Here is an 18,953-nt window from a genome sequence, read left to right on the forward strand (position 1 = left end):
AGGATATTTCACATGATGTAGAGTCCCAGTCAAGAGAGTCAAGCATGTATTTGCATTTTGTTTGGGAAATTCTTGGACCTGCCCCTGTCAGTCAGCTCTACTCCCTCTGGGCGGGGCAGTCAGCACTATAAAGAGGTCCTTGGATGCATGACTGCAGACTCCTTGTACTCAAGTCCTAGACTACTTTGGAGACCTGGTGAGTGTTATATCTTGAGTTGGTCTTTCTTATGATCTCCTTATATGCTTCAGTCAAGTTTTAGGGTCTGTGTGTGATGTTTTTTTCCTTTTTTTTAGTATGCAATTGAACACAGTGTATTTCTCTTTCATGTGCATCTTTGGTGTTTATTCGTAGTCCTATGACGTAGCAGGTATTAGGACCTGGTTTTCCCGAGCTGTTCTTTACTCTGTCACCCAGACAACCTGCTGGGATGTCACAGTGACAGGAGAGTCAGGGATTTGTTCTGAGGGTGCTCAGGGCATCAGTTCTTGAGACTTCCTGTATTGAAGATGTTTCTCTGTGAAACACTTTTGTTTCCTTGGAACAGATATTTTCTCCTGGAAAAAAGCATCAAACAATGGGGAGTTCCCAAGGCTACTACCACAGATTGCTGACAGGAAAGGGGAAAGTGAGCATATCCTAAAACAGGACTTGGGGAGATGTGAATGTGTGGGGAGGAAATGGTTGTGACGCTCCATGTTCCACCTCTCTTCTCTGTGATGATCATCCCCTAACACTGTCATGTAATGTCTTTCAGATCCTGAGCTTTCAGCACAATGTCTTACCAAGAGCAGCAGTGCAAACAGCCCTGCCAGCCTCCTCCTGTGTGCCCACCCACAAAGTGCCCAGAGCCTTGTCCTCCCCCAAAATGCCCAGAACCTTGTCCTACCCCAAAGTGCCCTGAGCCTTGTCCTCCCTCAAAGTGCCCAGAGCCATGTCCCCCTCAGCCATGCCAGCAAAAATGCCCTCCTGTGCAACCTCCTTCACCCTGCCAGCAGAAGTGCCCACCCAAGAACAAGTGAGTGCTTTAACAGTCATCAGGATCAAGAGAAGAGGTGTGAATTTGTCTTTCATACTTCCACAGTAACACTTCCAACGCACTTCAAAGCCTGTCATGGATGCAAGAGAATCTTGTCCACCCTTCTCTCTTAATGTTTCTGCAAAGGATTTCCCCTGAGGTTGATCTGTTTCTGCTGTCAAGGGGCAGCTGAGCATGGTCCTTCCTCACTGGTTCAGTGTTCCAGATGCTCAGTGATGAGCAGCATCTTCCCACCCTGTGCACTCAGAGGATGTTTCCAGAACTCCCAGTTTCGTTGCTTGTGTGGTTGTCACTGTGGCTTCATTTCCTGAATAAAGTACAATATGGCTGTTTGTACTCATTAGTTTTTTTTCGTCTAAAACTGACTCTATGACCTTACTGATATGCTCCTGTTATTGCTTTTTATCATTAATGCCCGGGTCATCCCATTGTAATCAGATGTTGACTGGATTTTGGGCAATAACATAGATTTCTTAGTGTTGGTTTGCTTGAGAGACAGAGTTTCCTTTTGTACAACTACAAGCTGTTTGTTAGCACATGTTATTTTAAGGCGATTATGTGGTATTCAGATATGCATGTGGCACTTAGCCCAAATATCCCCCCCCCATACTCCATGTGTTTTCCCCTCACTTCCCCTTTGTCATCAACCTATCCTTGTTATCTTTTCCTTCTTCAATATTTGAAACATCCTCCCCTTCTCACTTTTCTCTCCCCATCTCCCCTTACCCCCCATCCACCTCACCCCCAAGATCCCAATTTTTTTGCCTGGCAATCTTGTCTGCTTCCCATAACCAGGAGGATAGCTATATGTTTTTCTTTGGGTTCACCTTCTTATTTAGCTTCTTTAGGATATCAAATTATAGACTCACTGACCTTTATTTATGGCTAGAAACCAATTATGAGTGAGAACATCCCATGCTCATCTTTTTGGGTCTGGGTTACCTCACTCAGGATAGTGTTTTCTATTTCCATCCATTTGCATGCAAAATTCACGAAGTCATTGTTTTTTTACCGCCGAGTAGTACTCTAATGTGTATATATTCCACACTTCCTTCATCCATTCTTCCATTGAAGGACATTTAGGTTGTTTCCAGGTTCTGGCTATTACAAATAATGCTGCTATGAACATAGTTGAACAAATGCCCTTGTCATATGATCAGGCATCTCTTGGGTATATTCCCAGGAGTGGCATTGCTGGGTCCAGGGGTAGGTTGATCCCGAATTTCCTGAGAAACCGAAACACTGACTTCCACAGTGGTTGCACAAGTTTGCATTCCCACCAGCAATGGATGAGGGTACCCCTTCCTCCACAACCTCTCCAGCAAAGGCTATCATTGGTGTTTTTGATTTTAGCCATTCTGACAGGTGTGAGATGATATCTCAAATTTGTTTTGATTTGTATTTCCCCGATCGCTAAGGAGGTTGAGCATGACCTTAAGTGTCTTTTGGCCATTTGAACTTCTTCTGTTGAAAATTCTTTGCTCAGTTCAGTGCCCCATTTTTTAATTGGGTTAATTAGCATTTTAAAGTATAGTTTCTTGAGTTCTTTATATATTTTGGAGATCAGACCTTTGTCTGTTGCGGGGTTGGTGAAGATCTTCTCCCAGTCAATCGGTTGCCTTTTTGTTTTAGTGACAGTGTCCTTTGCTTTACAGAAGCTTCTCAGTTTCAGTAGGTCCCATTTATTCAATGTTTCCCTTAATGTCTTTGCTGCTGGGGTTATACCTAGGAAGTGATCTCCTGTGCCCATATGTTGTAGTGTACTTCCCACTTTCTCTTCTATCAGGTTCAGTGTGTTCAGATTGATATTGAGGTCTTTGGTCCATTTGGACTTGAGTTTTGTGCATGGTGATAGTTATGGGTCTATTTTCATTCTTCTACAGGTTGACATCCAGTTGTGCCAGGGCCATTTGTTGAAGATGCTTTCTTTCTTCCATTGTATACTTTTAGCTCGTTTATCGAAAATGAGGTGTTCATAGGTTTGTGGGTTAAAATCCGGGTCTTCTATACTATTCCATTGGTTGACTTCTCTGTTTTTATGCCATTACCACACTGTTTTCATTACTGTAGCTCTGTAATAGAGATTGAAGTCAGGGATGGTAATGCCTCCAGAAGATCCTTTATTGTATAGGATTGTTTTGGCTATCCTGGGGTTTTTGTTTTTCCATATAAAGTTGATTATTGTCCTCTCAAGATCTGTGAAGAATTTTGATGGGATCTTGATGGGGATTGCACTAAATGTATAAATTGCCTTTGGTAGAATTGCCATTTTTACTATGTTGATCCTCCCAATCCAAAAGCAAGGGAGGTCCATCCATTTTTTGGTATCCTCTTCAATTTCTTTCTTCAATGCCTTAAAGTTCTTGTCAAATTGATCTTTCACTTCCTTGGTTAGATTTTCCCCCAGATATTTTATGCTGTTTGTGGCTATCGTGAATGGTGAAGCTTCTCTGATTTCCCTCTCTGCTTCCATATCCTTTGTGTATAAGAGGGCGACTGATTTTTTGAGTTGATCTTGTATCCTGCCACATTACTAAAGCTGTTTATCAGCTGTAAAAGTTCTTTGGTGGAGTTTTGGGGGTCGCTTATGTACACTATCATATCATCTGCAAATAACGAAAGTTTAACTTCTTCCTTTCCAATTCAAATCCCCTTGATCCCCTTAATCCCCTTATGTTGTCTTATTGCTATTGCTAGAACTTCAAGTACTATATTGAAGAGGTATGGCGAGAGTGGACAGCCTTGTCGTGTTCCTGAGTTTAGTGGGATGGCTTTAAGTTTCTCTCCGTTTAATTTGATGTTACCTGTCGGCTTGCTGTAAATAGCTTTTATTATATTTAGGTATGACCCTTGTATCCCTATTCTCTCCAAGACTTTTATCATAAAGGGATGTTGAATTTTGTCAAATGCTTTTTCAGCATCTAATGAAATGATCATATGGTTTTTTTCTTTCAGTTTATATATATGATGGATTACATTGATAGATTTGCGTATGTTCAACCAGCCCTGCATTTCTGGGATGAAGCCTACTTGATCATAATGGATAATTTTTCTAATGTGTTCTTGGATATGGTTTGCCAGTATTGTGTTGAGGATTTTTGCATCGATGTTCATGAGTGAGATTGGCCTGTAATTCTCTTTCTTGGTTGAGTCTTTGTGTGGTTTTGGTATCAGAGTGACTGTAGCTTCATAAAAGGAATTTGGCAATGACTCTTCTGTTTCTATATTGTGAAATACATTAAGGCGTATAGGTATTAGGTCTTCTTGGAAGTTCTGGTAGAATTCCGCATTGAAACCATCTGGTCCTGGGCTTTTTTTTGGTAGGGAGGTTTTTGATAACAGCTTCTAATTCTTTGCGACTAACAGGTCTATTTAGATTGTTTACCTGGTCCTGGTTTAACTTTGGTATATGGTATTTATCTAAAAACGTGTCCATTTCTTTTACATTTTCCAGTTTTGTGGCATACAGGCTTTTGTAGTAAGATCTAATGATTCTTTGAATTTCCTCTGTGTCTGTGGTTATGTCCTCCTTTTCATTTCTGATCTTATTAATTTGCGTATTCTCTCTCTGCCGTTTGATTAGTTTGGATAGGGGTTTATCAATCTTCTTGATTTTCTCCAGGAGCCAGCTTTTTTGTTTCATTGATTCTTTGCTTTGTTTTCTGTGTTTCTATTTTGTTGATTTCAGCCCTCAGTTTGATTATTTCCAGTCTTCTACTTCTCCTAGGTGAGTCTGCTTCTTTTTTTTCTAGAGCTTTCAGGTAGGCTGCTAAGTCTCCAATATGTGCTTTCTCTGTTTTCTTTAAGTGGGCACTTAGTGCTATGAACTTTCCTCTTAGGACTGCTTTCATGGTGTCCCATAAGTTCGAGTATGTTGTTTCTTTATTTTCATTGAATTCCAGGAAGACTTTAATTTCTTTCTTAATTTCTTCCTTGATCCAGATGTGGTTCAGTAGTTGACTGTTCAGTTTCCATGAGTTTGTAGGCTTTCTGAGGAAGTGATAATTTAGAAGCTACTGATGCACATTTTTCACAGCCCTCACTATCAAACCACTTCCATCTGCAATATCCACATCCCCAGAACCAATATGACCATCATTATTATAACCACTATAAGTTATCAACCAGCTACCTCTGCCTCCCTTCACTATCGTTGCCAGCTTGTCTATTATTACCCAACTAAGAGACCGTGTTCATCACCATTTTAATGTCTATTATCTCCAGAATCACCAACATTATATAAAAAACAATAAAATATTGATAACTTTAGAAGTATGTGGGAAGTACATCCCAGCCTAAGAATTTGAGACCTGCACGGATCCTCCTGTTGCTTGTTATTATTTCTTTTACTTGTTAATATAGAATCTTGACTTTTCAGGGACTTTTTTAATGGCTCAGATTATATCCTAGTAAATATTAAATCAAATGAAGAAATAGAAAAATGTTAGAACTTCATGTTCAGGCCTGTCATTTGATTCATAAAATCCCATAGAAAATTAGGATAAAAATATGCAGGTTGAACTCAGAGTCATTTGACCTTAAAAGATTATAAAACTAAGAGAACCAAACATGAAACTCAATGATAGATGACTCCTAAAAGGACAATTGTGTGTGTATCCGTGTCTGTGCACACATCTTCCTTGTCTCTGGTCTTGAAGGTTCACACTTGAGAACCAGCACTGCGTGCCCTGTTCATCTGTGACTGCTCGTCATGGAGCTTCTGTGGAAGGAAAGCCTGGCCTGAGTTTCAGCTGGTGCCAAATTGGCATTGTAAGAAGCCTCTGTTTTAAAAATAATATAATTCACCTATACATTGTAAAAGGTGAAAGATTTCATCATGCTATTAAATAATTGTTGATAGAGAGTCATCACCCTGATCCACTGTACTCACATAGAACAAACACTTAATATTTTTTTTTACATTTTAAATGCATATTTTATTTTTAAAAATGAAAACAAACTTTTTTTTTTCATTTTATACCAATCCCAGTTGCCACTCCCTCCCCTCTTCCCATTCCCTCCACCTACTCCTCCCACCAATCCCATTCATTCCTCAGAGAGGGTAAGGCATATTGTTTTGGGGAAGGTCTAATGTCTTCCTACTATATCTAGGCTGAGCAAGGTATCCATCCAAAGACAATAGGTTTCCAAAAATCCAGTAAAATCAGTAGGGATGAATCTTGATGCCACAACCAGTGACCCTGCAATATGCCTCAGCCATACATCTGTCACCAACATTCAGAGAGACTAGTTTGGCCTTATGCTGGTTCCTTCACTGTCTGGCTAGAGTTGGTGAGCTCCCATTAGCTCAGGTAAACCGCTTCAGTGGATATTCCCATCACAGTCTTGACGTCTTTGCTTATATTCTCACTCTTCCCACTCTTCAATTGACCTTGGGAGTTCAGCGTAGTGCTCCACTGTGGTTCTCTGACTCTGTTTCCATCAGTTGCTGGATGAAGGTTCTATGATAACGTTTAATCCCAGCACTCGGGAGGCAGAGGCAGGCGGATCTCTGTGAGTTCGAGGCCAGCCTGGTCTACAAGAGCTAGTTCCAGGACAGGAACCAAAAGAGATGGAGAAACCCTGCCTCGAAAATCAAAAAAAAAAAAAAAAAAGATAGTCATCAATCTGACTACAGGGCAAGGCCAGTTTGGGCATCCTTTCCTCTATTGCTTAGGGTCTTAGCTGTGGTCATCCTTGAGGAATCCTGGGAATTTCTCTAGTGCCAGGTTTCTTGCTAGCCCCATAATGACTCCCTCAATCAAATTATCTTCTCCCTTGCTTTCATCTCTGTCCTTCCTCTATCTTAACTACTCCATTTCCTCAAGTTCTCCCCTCTCGCCTTCTTCCCTGCTTTTCCCCTTCCACCCTCCCTTCTCTCCCCACCCTATGCTCACAATTTTCTCAGGTTATCTAGTCTATTTTTCCTTTCTAGGTGGATATATGTAATTTTTTCTTAGGGTGCATCTTGTTACTTAGCTTTTCTATGGTCAGAAACTATAGGCTCAGTATTCTTTGTTTACAGATAGTTTTCATTTAAGAGTGAGTACATACCATGTTCATCTTTCTGGGTCTGGGTTACTTCACTGAGGATATTTTTTTCCTAATTCGATCTATTTGCATGCAAATTTCAAGATGTCATTTTTTTTTTTACCACTGCTAGTGCCCCAATATTTAAATGTGCCATTTTTTCTTTATCTATTCTTTGGTTGAGGAGCATCTAGGTTGTCTTTACGTTCTGGCTACTACAAATAAACAATACTGCTATGAACATAGTTGAAGAAATGTCCTTGTGGTATGATTATCTTTTTTGGTACATGCCCAAGAGTGGTATTGCTTGGTCCTGGGGTATGGTGATTCCCAATTTTCTGAAAAACCGCCATACTGATTTTCAGAGTGGTTGTACAAGTTTGAATTACCACCAGCAATGGAGAAGTGGTCCCCTTACTCCACATCCTCTCCTAGCATAAGTTATCATTGGTGCTTTCGATCTTAGCCGTTTTGACTGGCATAAGGTGATATCTAAGAGTCATTTTGATTTGCATTTCTCTGATGGCTAAGGATGTTGAACTTTTCCTTAAGTGTCTTTTGGCCATTTGAGATTCTTATGTTGAGAATTCTCTGTTTACCTCTGTACCCCATTTCTAAATTGGGTTATTTGGAATTTTGATATCTAATTTCTTGAGTTCTTAATATGTTTTGGAGATCAGTTCTCTGTGTGATGTGGGGTTGGTAAAGATCTTTTCTCTTTCATTAGGCTGCCTTTTTGTCTTACTGACTGTGTCCTATGATTTACAGAAGCTTCTCTCTCTCAGAATGTCCCATTTATTAATTGTTGCTCTCAGTGTCTGTACTACTGCAGTTATATTCAGGAAGTGGTGTTATTTACCAATGTGTTCAAGTATTCTTTACACTTTCTCTTTTGTGAGGTTCAGTGTGGTTGGTTTAATGTTGAGGTCTTTGATCCATTTGGACTTGAGTTTTGTACATGGCTATAGAGATGGATCGTTTGCATTCTTCTACATGTGGATATCTAGTTATGCCAGCATCATTTTTTTGAAGACGCTTTCTTTTTTCTAATTTATATTTTTAGCTTCTTTGTCAGAAACCAGGTGTTCATAGGTGTGTGGATTGATTTCCTGTTCTTCAATTTAATTCTATTCTTCCTCTTTTCTGTTTTTATGATAATACCAGGCTGTTTTCATTACTATAGCTCTACAGTAGAGTTTCAAGTTTGGGATTGTGATGCCTCCAGAATTTTTTTTTGTACAGGATTTGTTTTTCTATCCTGGGTTTTTTTTCCATGTGAAGTTGATTATTGTTCTTTCGAGGTCTGGGAAGAATTTTGCTGGGTTTTTGATGGGCATTGCATTGAATCTGTAGCTTGCTTTTGGAAAGATTCTATTTTTTTTTTAACTATACTAATTCTACCTACTGAACAGCATGGGAGATCTTTCCATTTTCTGGTGTTTTCTTCACTTTCTTTCTTCAAAGTTTAAATGTTCTCGTCATATAAATTTTTCACTTGCTTGGTTAGCATTACCCCAAAATATTATATGTTCTTTGCAGATACTGTAAAGGGTGATGTTTCTCTGATTTATTTTTAGCCCATTTATCATCAGTATAAAGGAGGGATACTGATATTTTTCTGAGTTAATCTTGTATCCTGATACATCACTGAGGTGTTTTCAAGTTATAGGAATTCTCTGGTAGAATTTTTGGGGTCACTTAAGTATACTATCATATCGTCTGCAAATAGTGAGAGTTTGATTCCTTCTTTTTTGATTTGTATCCCTTGATTTCATTTTGTTGTTTTCTTATTGCTCTAGCTAGAACTTCAAGGACTATATTGAATAGATATGAAGAGAGTGGACAACCTTGTCTTGTTCCTGATTTCAGTGGGAGAACTTTGAATTTCTCTTTCCTTAGTTTAATGTTGGCTGTTGGTTTGCTGTATATTGCTTTTATTATGATTAGATATGTTTCTTGTATCCCTGCTCTCTCCAAGACTTTTTTCATGCACGGGTGTTAAATTTTGTGAAAGCCTTTTTCAAAATCTAATGAAATGATCATGTGTTTTTTTTTCTTTCAGTTCGTTTATATAGGAGTTTACCTTGACAGATTTTCGTATGCTGAACCATCTCTGCAACTCTGGGATGATGACTACTTAGTCATGGTAGTTGATTTTTCTGATGTGTGTTTAGATTTGGCTTGCCAGTATTTTATTGAATATTTTTGCATCAATGTTCATGAGTGAGACTGGTCTGTAATTCTCTTTCTTAGTTGTGTCATTGTGTGGTTTGGCTATCAGGGTAATTGCCACCTCTAAAAAGAGTTTAGCAATATTCCTTCTGTTTTTATTGTGTGGAACAGCTTGGGGAGTATTGGTGTTAGTTCTTTAAAAATCTTGTAAAATTCTGCACTGAAACCATCTGGTCCCAGTCTTTCTTGGTTGGGAGACTTATGATGACTGCTTCTATTTCCTTAGCCATTATAGTTCTATTTAATTTGTTTATCTAGTCTTGATTTAAATTTGGCAAGTGACATTTATCCAGAAAGTTGTCCATTTCCTTAAATTTTTTTAAATTTTGTGGTGTACAGGCTTTTGAAGTATGACCTAATGAGTCTCTGGATTTCTCTGTTGTTGTGTCTCTCTCTTCATTTCTGATATACTTCATTTGAATATCTTCTCTCTGCTTTTTGGTTAGGTTGAGTAAAGATTTATGTGTTTTGTTGATTTTATATAATAAATATATAATTTATATAATAAATAAATCTCATTTGTTCTTTGTATTGTTTTCTTTGTTTCTATTTTGTTGATTTTAGCTCTCAATTTGATTATTTCTTGTTGTCTAGTCCTCTTGGGAGAGTTTGCTTCTTTTTGTTCTAAAACTTTCAGGTATTCTGTTAACTCACTAGTGTGAGATTTTTTCCAGTTTTTTTAAATATAGGAATTTAAAGCTATGAACTTTCCTATTAACACTGCTTTCATTGTGTCCTATAAGCTTGGGTATGTTGTGTGTTCATTTTAATTGAATCTAAGGAAGTCTTTAGTTTCTTTCTTTTTTTCCTTGACACATCAGTGATTCAAGTGAGCATTATTCAATTTCCATGTGTTTGTGGGCTCTGAAATTAGAGTTGTGGTTGAATTCTAGCTTTAAGGCGTGGTGATCCGATAAGATACATGGAGTTATTCTAATTTTTTGTTTCTGTTGAGGTTTGCTTTGTTACTGAGTATGTGGTCAGTTTTTAAGAAGATTCAGTGGGAGTGCTGAGAAGAAGCTATATTCTTTTGTGTTTGGATGGAATGTTCTATAGATGTTTGTTAAGTCCATTTGTATCATAACATTTATCAATTCCCTCATTTCTCTGTTAAGTTTCTATCTGGCAGATTTTTCCAGTGGTGAGAGTAGAGTGTTGAAGTCTCCCACTGTTAGTATGTGGGGCTTAATGTGTGATTTAATACAAGGGTGCCCTTGTATTTGGGGGATATGTGTTCAGTATTGATGTTTCTTCTTGGTGGCTTTTTTTCCTGTTTAAATGTGAAAATGTTTTTCTTGGTCTCTTTTGATTGATCTTAGTTTGAAGTCTATTTTATAATGAATAGATACCCCAGCTTGTTTCTTTGGTCAGTTTAATTGGGAATTTTTTCCCAACCTGTCTGTCTTTGAGACTGAGGTGTGTTTCTTGTATTCAGCAGAAGGATGGATTCTGTTTTTGTATCCAAATTCTAAGCCTGAGTCTTTTTATAGGTGAGTTGAGTCCATTTATATTAAGGGATATTAATGACCAGTGATTGGTAGTTCCTGTCATTTTAGTTTTCATTTTAGGTAATGTTATTGTGTGTGCTTTTCCCTTTGGGGGGGGGTTTGCTGCTGTGAGATTATTTATTCTGTGTGTGTTTTGTGGGTGCAGCTGACTTCTGTGGGTTGGAGTTTTCCTTCTAGTACTTTGTGCATGTCTGGGTTTGAACTAGGTATTGTTTAAATCTGTTTCTGTCATGGAATGTCTTCGTTTCTTCATCTATGGTCACTGAAAAGTTTTCTGGACATATTATCCGTGGTCTCTTAATGTCTGCATAACGCTTGACCAAGCCCTTCTGGCTTTCATTTTTTCCACAGAGAATTTAGCCGTCATTCTAAGAGGTCTGCCTTTATATGTTCCTTGGTCTTTTTTTTTGCCACTCTTATTATTCTTTCTTTATTCTGTATGATTTTTATGTGGTGAGGGGACTTTTTTTTTGGGTTCTGTCTGTTTTGTGTTCTGTAAGCATCTGGTACCTTCATAAGCATACTTTTCTTTGGTTGGGAAAGTTTTCTTCTATGATTTTGTTGACTATATTGTCTGTGCCTTGACTTGGACTTATTTTATCCCTATTATTTTAGATTTGGTCTTTTCACGGTGTCCCATATTTCCTGGATATTTTGTGTTAAGCTTTTGTTAGATTTAACATTTTATTTATCAATTAGTCTGTTTCCTCTATCATATCTTCAATGCCTCAGATTATTTCTTTCATCTCTTTTGTTCCACTGTTTATGCTTGCAATTGTGGTTCCTGATGGTTTACCCATAATTATCATTTCCAGAATGTTGTAATATGAGCGGCGGGGCTGCGTCCCCAGCACCTGGCCGCCTGCACGGCTAGCTTTACCCTAAATAATTACATGGAAACTGTATTCTTTTAAACACTGCTTGGCCCATTATATCTAGCTTTTTCTCGGCTAACTCTCGTACCTGGACTAGCCCATTTCTAATAATGTGTGTAGCCCACGAGCTGGCTTACCACGAATGATCTTAACCTGCATCTGCCTGGAGTGGGAGAATCATGGTGACTCCTTGACTCAGCTTCTTTCTCCCAGCATTCTGTTCTGTTTACTCCTCCTACCTATGTTTTAACCTATGAGGGTCAAGCAGTTTCTTTATTGCTTAACCAATGAAATCAACAGATTTATATATGACACTCCCACATCACTAGAATTTCCTTGGTTTGTGTTTTCTTTATTGTCTCTATTTTGATTATAAAGTCTTGAATCATTTCTTTCATCTGTTTGGTTGCCTTTTCTTGGTTTTCTTTAGGGATTTGTTGATTTCTTCCAATATATTGTTTGTCTTTTCCTCCACTTCTTTGTCATTTCTTATAGTCATTTTTTATGTTATCTCCTTCTGCTTCACCTGTGTTGTGGTTTTCAAGTCTTCCTGCTGTTGCTCCTTTGGTTTTTGGTGGTGATGTGTTGCTTTTTTTTTTTTTTTTGCTGTTCAGTGTGTTCTTACCTTGTTGTCTACAAATCTTTTCTGTAATTGGTGTAGTTGGGGTTGTGTCTCCACTGATCAACCTTCCAGGCTCCATCCAGATGGTTGAGTTGGGGCCATGGTTCAGGTCAAAATAAATGTCGCTCAGCAGGCAGGCTGAGGTTGGGCATATGCAGGCAGGATTTCCTTGCCTGCTAGCTATGGGGGAGGTTGTGTGCCAGTGGGTGGGACTTCTTTGCCAGCTGGCTCTGGTGGTGGTTGGGCACGCATGGGCTGTCTTTTCTTGCCTACTGGCTCCAGGGGACATTGGGCATGGGCGGGCTAAATGATAGTTTCATAATTAAAATACTAGAGAGATGATGTAATTACCAACCTTAGTTGGTAGTCCTCTCATCGTGGCCAGGGATGATAATCTTCCTGTTTCAAATCAAAGAATGTGGTTTTTTTCTAGATGTGTTCTCATAACAGCCTGAAGCATCACAAAGGTTCAAGTTTCACAATTTACCACTGCCCAGGATCCTCCTTTCTCTGCCTTCCTAGCAAAAGGAACAGCAAGAAAACAAATGAGTCTATTTCAAAGCAATGAATTATAGAACTGAAATGCATGTTTGTAGAAAATGAAAGACAAATGGCTGAGAACTCTTAGATGTGTTAAAATCCTTAGCCAGCCAGGAAATAAAAAAAAAATACTATTCAGAGATTTTGTCTTACTTCAGTCAGAATGACCAAGATCAATAAAAGAAATGACACTCCAGGCTAGTAAAGATGCAGGGAAAGGGTTGCACACTTTCTTTTATGTTGAATGAAAGCTAGTTCAGCTGCTGTCAAAATCAATGGAGAGAATCCTGGATATTTTATCTTATTTAATAAATAGCAAGGTACAGAAGAATAGTGGCGCTAGTTCTCCCATATACATGCCCTTGTTTACTGTGGTAGCCAAGAAATGTGAGCCTATTTCTACCTTGTATGACGATCACAGAGTTTCCCTGAGATCATTCTTAGGTGTGGTATGCAAACTTGGAGAGCGGTGAGTCTCCTACTGATCTGGCCCTATGGGCTGTGTCCTAACCTTCATGAGCCACCCACTGGTGGTGCAACTCTTGACTCCTGGCCTCAGGTGTAGAACTGATGACTCTTCCCCTTCAGGGACATGGACAATAGCATTCTCAGCCAAATCCTTCCTTACTGTCAAAAGCACTGTCAGTCACAGGAAGCTGACATGTTCCACCCAGGTGGATTCAGTGCCCGTGTGCTTCCCAGAGCACAGCTGGGACTCGTTAATGGCTTTGCTTCATGTTCCTCAGTTTATTCTTTCTCCTCCAACTACAACTCAGCTTTCCAGGACCGAAGAAAATACCTTCCTCTTTTCTGAACTCCTTTGGTCTTCTTTTAAGGAGGTTATAGATTCTTGAATTGATCTGGGTGTTCTTTTATACTTCAACCAAGTTCCTGGAACATCACAAGTGATAGCAATGACAGAGGTTACTGTCATCACTGAGACAACCAGTATGTCACTACTTAAAATGCACAGTGCCTTTTCTGCAAGTATCAGTATTCTGTCCTTTGGAAGAAAGATGTTTTCTTACAGAAAATGTGAAGAAAAAGTTTGCTTTTCTGGGCTAATGAAACAAAAGGGTGACATGGAAGGGAAATACAGGAAGTCTGGAGTAGGAATGGGGAGTAAGGAAGAGTTGTAATATTTCATTAACTGGAGTTCCTTTCTTTGTGGGGAAACACCTCTTGTGGCAAATGTCACATGGTGTCTTTCAGATCCCTAGATTTCAGCATGATGTCTTACCAAGAGCAGCAGTGCAAGCTGCCCTCCCAGCCTCCGACTGTGTGCCCACCCACAAATTGTCCTGAGCCTTGTCCTCCCCCTAAGTGCCCTGAGCCTTTTCCACCCTCAACATGCTCTGAGCTGTGTCCTCCTCCAAAGTGCCCAGACCCTAGGCCTCCTTCAAAGTGTTATAAAGTCAACCAACAACAACAAACACCAAACTTTTAATTAATTCTGCCAGTTTTCATGCAGAAATATATCATTAACAAATATTAGAAAATCAAGACATGATATATGTAGTTATGTGGCAGGTAAAAATGTAAGACTGATATTGTGTGTGTTTCTCTGTGTGTTTGTGTGTGTGAGTGTGCATCCATGAGTGTCTGCCTGTGTACATTTGCAAGAACGAGCACATGTGTTGTATATTAAGGATTCAGTATATGATATGCTTTGAGAATTCTAATAAAAACTCAACTAGGTGTGTATCACAGCCAAGGTGGGCTCAACAGTGCCTTACACAAGAGAACGTGAGAGATTGTAAGCCTTCATTTTAACTATCCAAACAAGAGCATGCTAACTTAGGACAAGTGTGATTTTAGTTCCTCTATCTTCATGATAAGCAGTTTTATAGTTATCATTAGAGGGGAATCTAAATATATATACCACAAATATGTTATTTGAGATGGCGCTCCAGAAGAGGGTCAAATTATGGCCCAAACTCAGCAGAGTCCCCTATGAACAGCATATTAGATTTTCCATGGTTACAGAAAGGAATTAAACGTAGGCAGGAATCCCTACCTGTTTCTGGGAAGAGGTTTGTCAAAGATGTGGCTGAGAGCACAGCTGAGGTTCCCTGTAATACTGTCCTGCTTTCAGCACACAGATGAATAATACCTAGAAAACAGGAATATGAATATGACAGTGCACCAAAGAATATCAGTGAGCAGAAGCAGGGCAAACAGGACACAGAGTGGTGTAACAAAGAAAGAAATACAATGGATGTCTTCAGTCAAGAAAGACAACTGAGATAACCGGGGAGGTCTTGCTGAAACTGAAAAGACAGGAGGGCCCACTGAGTCACAGGGCTCACAGCGATGGTGTCCAGGAACAGAATATTTCCTATTTTGTAGAGTCCCAGTCAGACAGTCATACATGGATTTGCATTTTGGTTGGGAAATTCTTGGACCTGCCTTCAATCACAGCTCTACTCCCTCTGGGTGGGGCAGCCAGTCCTATAAAGAGGCCCTTGACTGTGTGACTGCAGACTCCTGGTGCTCAAGACCTGGACTCTGAGTTTGGAGAACCTGGTGAGTGTTTCTTGGGTTGGTCTGTCTTTATGGTGTGCTTATGTGTTCCAGTCAGTTTTGAGGGATTAAGTGTGTTGAGTCCAGTTGTATTTCTGGGATGAACAACGACAACTTAGCAATCAGAAATATAGCAATGGTTACAATGGTCCACTATGAAAGGTGGCTTTTCCTTTTATTTAGTAGGAGGTTGAACAGAATATTTTTTCTTTCATATGCATCTTTTGATGTCCTTTTCAGAGCCCTATACCTTAGAAGATATCAGACTCTGGAACTTTCCTGAGCTGTCCTTTATTCTGCAACCCCAGACAAGATGCTGGGATGTCACAAGTAACAAGGGAGAAAGGGATGTGCTCTTAAATTTTGCACAGGGTTCTAGAACTTGAGGTTGTCTGCCTCAAAGGAATTTCTGTGTGAAAAAAGCCCTACTTATTTTGCTAAAATAAAGTATTTATTTCCTGGAAGGAGTCATAAAATGAAGGTTACATCCCAAAGCTAGTACCATAGATTGCTGAAAGAAAAGGAGAAGCCAGGCTGTCCTAAACCAGGAGTTGAGGAATAGGTACATGTGTGGAGAGAGAAGTAGATGTGTTGTTCCATGTCTCTGACTCTCCTCTCTCTCTATGGATTATCCTCTAACTCTCTCTTGTAATGTCTTTCAGATCTGAACCTTCAGCACGATGTCTTACCAAGAGCAGCAGTGCAAGCAGCCCTGCCAGCCTCCTCCTGTGTGCCCACCCACAAAGTGCCCAGAGCCTTGTCCTCCCCCAAAATGCCCAGAACCTTGTCCTACCCCAAAGTGCCCTGAGCCTTGTCCTCCCTCAAAGTGCCCAGAGCCATGTCCCCCTCAGCCATGCCAGCAGAAATGCCCTCCTGTGAAACCTCCTTCACCCTGCCAGCAGAAGTGCCCACCCAAGAGCAAGTGAGTGCTTCAGCAGTAACCAGGATCAAGAGAAGAGGAGAAAATCTGTCTCTCATTCTTCCATAGAAACACTTCCGTCTTTGCTTCAAAACCTGTCATGGATGCAGAAGAATCCTCTCCAGCCTTCACACTCCATGAGTCTGTGATGACCCCTGATAGGGAGGGCATTCTCCTGAGATTGTTCTTCTTCTGATGTCAAGGGGTGGCTGAGAATGACCCTTCCACACCAACTCAGTGTCCCAGATGCTCAGTGATGAGCAGCATCTTTCCACCCTGTGCACTCAGAGGATGTTTCCAAAACTCTCAGTTTCCTTGTTTGTGTTGTTGTCACTGTGCCTTCATTTCCTGAATAAAGTACAATATGATTGTTAGTAGTCATGAGTTATTTTTTTGTTCTATAACTCACTCTATGACCTTCCCGATATGCTCCTGTTACATTATTTATTCTTTGATGCAGGGGTCATCCTGTTGTAAGCAGATTTTTACTGTATTTTGGGTCATAACAAAGATTGCCTAGAGAAAGAGTTTCATTTCACACAAATACAAGTTTCTTGTTAACACATGCCATTTTAAGAAGATCATGTGGTATTCAGACATGCATGCATCACTTAGCACAAATATCTCCCATACCCCATGTATTTTTCCCTCATTTGTCCCCTTCATCTAATGTAATAGTTACACATCTACATCTTTTCCTCCTTTAATATTTCCTTTATTTTAATATTGTCTTTTTCTCCTTTAATATTTGAAACATCAGTGCCAACCTTGTATTTGAGACTAGATTTTTTTTCCCTGAACATGATGATATGCAGTTGCTATTATTTGCCTGCAGAGGACATGATATCATTGTTTTATCATTCCTCTAGTCCACCCAAGTGCCACATTCTTATCCCATCCACTTCTGGTGTGCAGCTGTACTGACTAATTTACCTTGCATATTAGGAGTAGTTCTGAAATAGAGATTGATATGCAGGCATCTCTATTCTATGCTGTATGTGACTTTTATTGTTAAAAACCCAACTGATGGTGCTGAATCATATGATCATTCTACTTTAGTGCTATTTCTTTGGAGGAAACCCCATACTGATTTTCATATTTGATGGGTTAGTCTCGTCTCTCAACTTTAGAGTTTGTGTTCTTTTTCCTCCACTCCTGTGCCAGGACTTATTACTATTTTAATGGTCCTCATCCTTTCATGGGTTGAATGCTCTTCTGGTGGAGGCTTGGTTTTCTGTTCTGTAATGGCTAAATATATTAAATATTTTCTTGCTAATTTTACTTGTGGAAACTCCTGTTTGCCAAAGTCTTGTCTTTGGTCACAATTGAGCTAATGCATGCCATTTGACTGACACAATATGAGGCACATAATTAGCACTAAGCACCTGCTAATTTAGAAGTGACTGAAGCACATCATTTCTATGACCCTCTCTCCTGCATCCTCTTCCATGTGCAACATTTCAGTATCATCAACAATACCACCATCATTACCTCAACCACTACAAGCTATTACACCAGCTAGAACTGCCTACCTGAGAATTTTATTCAATGTATTTTAACGATATTGACTCAGTTCCTTACCAGCAATGTCCTTATCCACACACTGTGTCTTTTCTTCTCTTCCCATACAACCTAGATTACTTTTCTATTAGCTTCCCCTTGCCCCACCACTTCTGGTTTTGTAGTCTCACTGCCCTAGACAGTAGGTCCTCCTGGGATTTTAGTCAATATATCAAGGTTGACATAACAACCCTTTCAGAAGTTGTCAACTGCCAATGGAGTTCAATTGGTAGCCTTTCATTCTTTCCCTCTCTTGCGTGATGCATTTGGTCTGGTTTGAGCTTTCTCATGACTGTGCATGCTGTGTCAATAGTTATGTGTTCAAATGTTTAATAGTCTGATTATATGAATAAAACAGTTTCTACTTCTTCTGTGACATAATGTTGAACTTACACAAATTTCTCATTCTTTGCACCATTTATCAATTTTGAGTCTCTGTGTTACGTATTCACTGCAAGGAGAAACTCCTCTGATGAGAAACGAGATATAGTGATATTACTGTGGCAATCTTATTAGGAATTGCTGGGTTGATTTGTTCATTTAGCAGAATAATAACATTGATTGGATAATCCTTGAGGGTCTATGTCCTACCTAGCTACAGAGTCTCTCCCCTTTAATGGTGCTAGGTATGCATTTTGTCTCAGAGAAGAACCTTAAATCCAAACAGAAAGTGGTTGGTTGCACCCATTCGTTTGTGCCACTGTCACACCAGTGGTCATATCTTGTCAAGCCAGTCACTGTTGTAAGTTGCAGTGTTCAGAACTGGGTAAGGCTGGTGAGTACTTTCCTACTTCAGCAGTGTACATAGCACCTTACAGTATCATGAGGGCTGGCCAATAGACATGAATTGTTCGTGAGCACCTCTTAGATTTCTCCATGTTGTCTGTCTTAAGCATTGGTGTCTATAGAAATGGGGTCTTAGCATATTGTTCTGGAGTATGGACAAGTTACAGGCAATAGCGGGTAAGGAAGTGAATTCAGTCTATGAGACCCCACTGGTTAACAACTAAAGAGAAGGTAGCTGTGAGTGTTAATGAGTTTTGCATTTGTATTTTTATTATTCTTATTATTTTATTTCATTACTTTAAAAAATACCAATCCAAATTT

At 39.5% G+C, this 18,953-nt stretch overlaps 2 protein-coding genes across 2 annotated transcripts; both read left to right on the forward strand.

The window, feature by feature from the left end:
- Positions 1 to 774: 774 nt before the first annotated feature.
- LOC121450436 (small proline-rich protein 2D-like) lies at positions 775 to 1,020 on the forward strand. The gene has a single exon (XM_041655316.1). The coding sequence runs from the start codon at positions 775 to 777 to the stop codon at positions 1,018 to 1,020; it is 246 nt and encodes an 81-aa protein (XP_041511250.1).
- A 15,027-nt stretch (positions 1,021 to 16,047) lies between these two features.
- Positions 16,048 to 16,293, forward strand: LOC121450437 (small proline-rich protein 2D-like). Its single transcript, XM_041655317.1, has one exon. The coding sequence runs from the start codon at positions 16,048 to 16,050 to the stop codon at positions 16,291 to 16,293; it is 246 nt and encodes an 81-aa protein (XP_041511251.1).
- The last annotated feature ends 2,660 nt before the right edge of the window (positions 16,294 to 18,953 follow it).

The sequence above is a fragment of the Microtus oregoni genome, unplaced genomic scaffold (assembly GCF_018167655.1).
Source record: "Microtus oregoni isolate MIOR12 unplaced genomic scaffold, Mior012 000007F_ref0000211, whole genome shotgun sequence".
NCBI lineage: Eukaryota > Metazoa > Chordata > Mammalia > Rodentia > Cricetidae > Microtus > Microtus oregoni.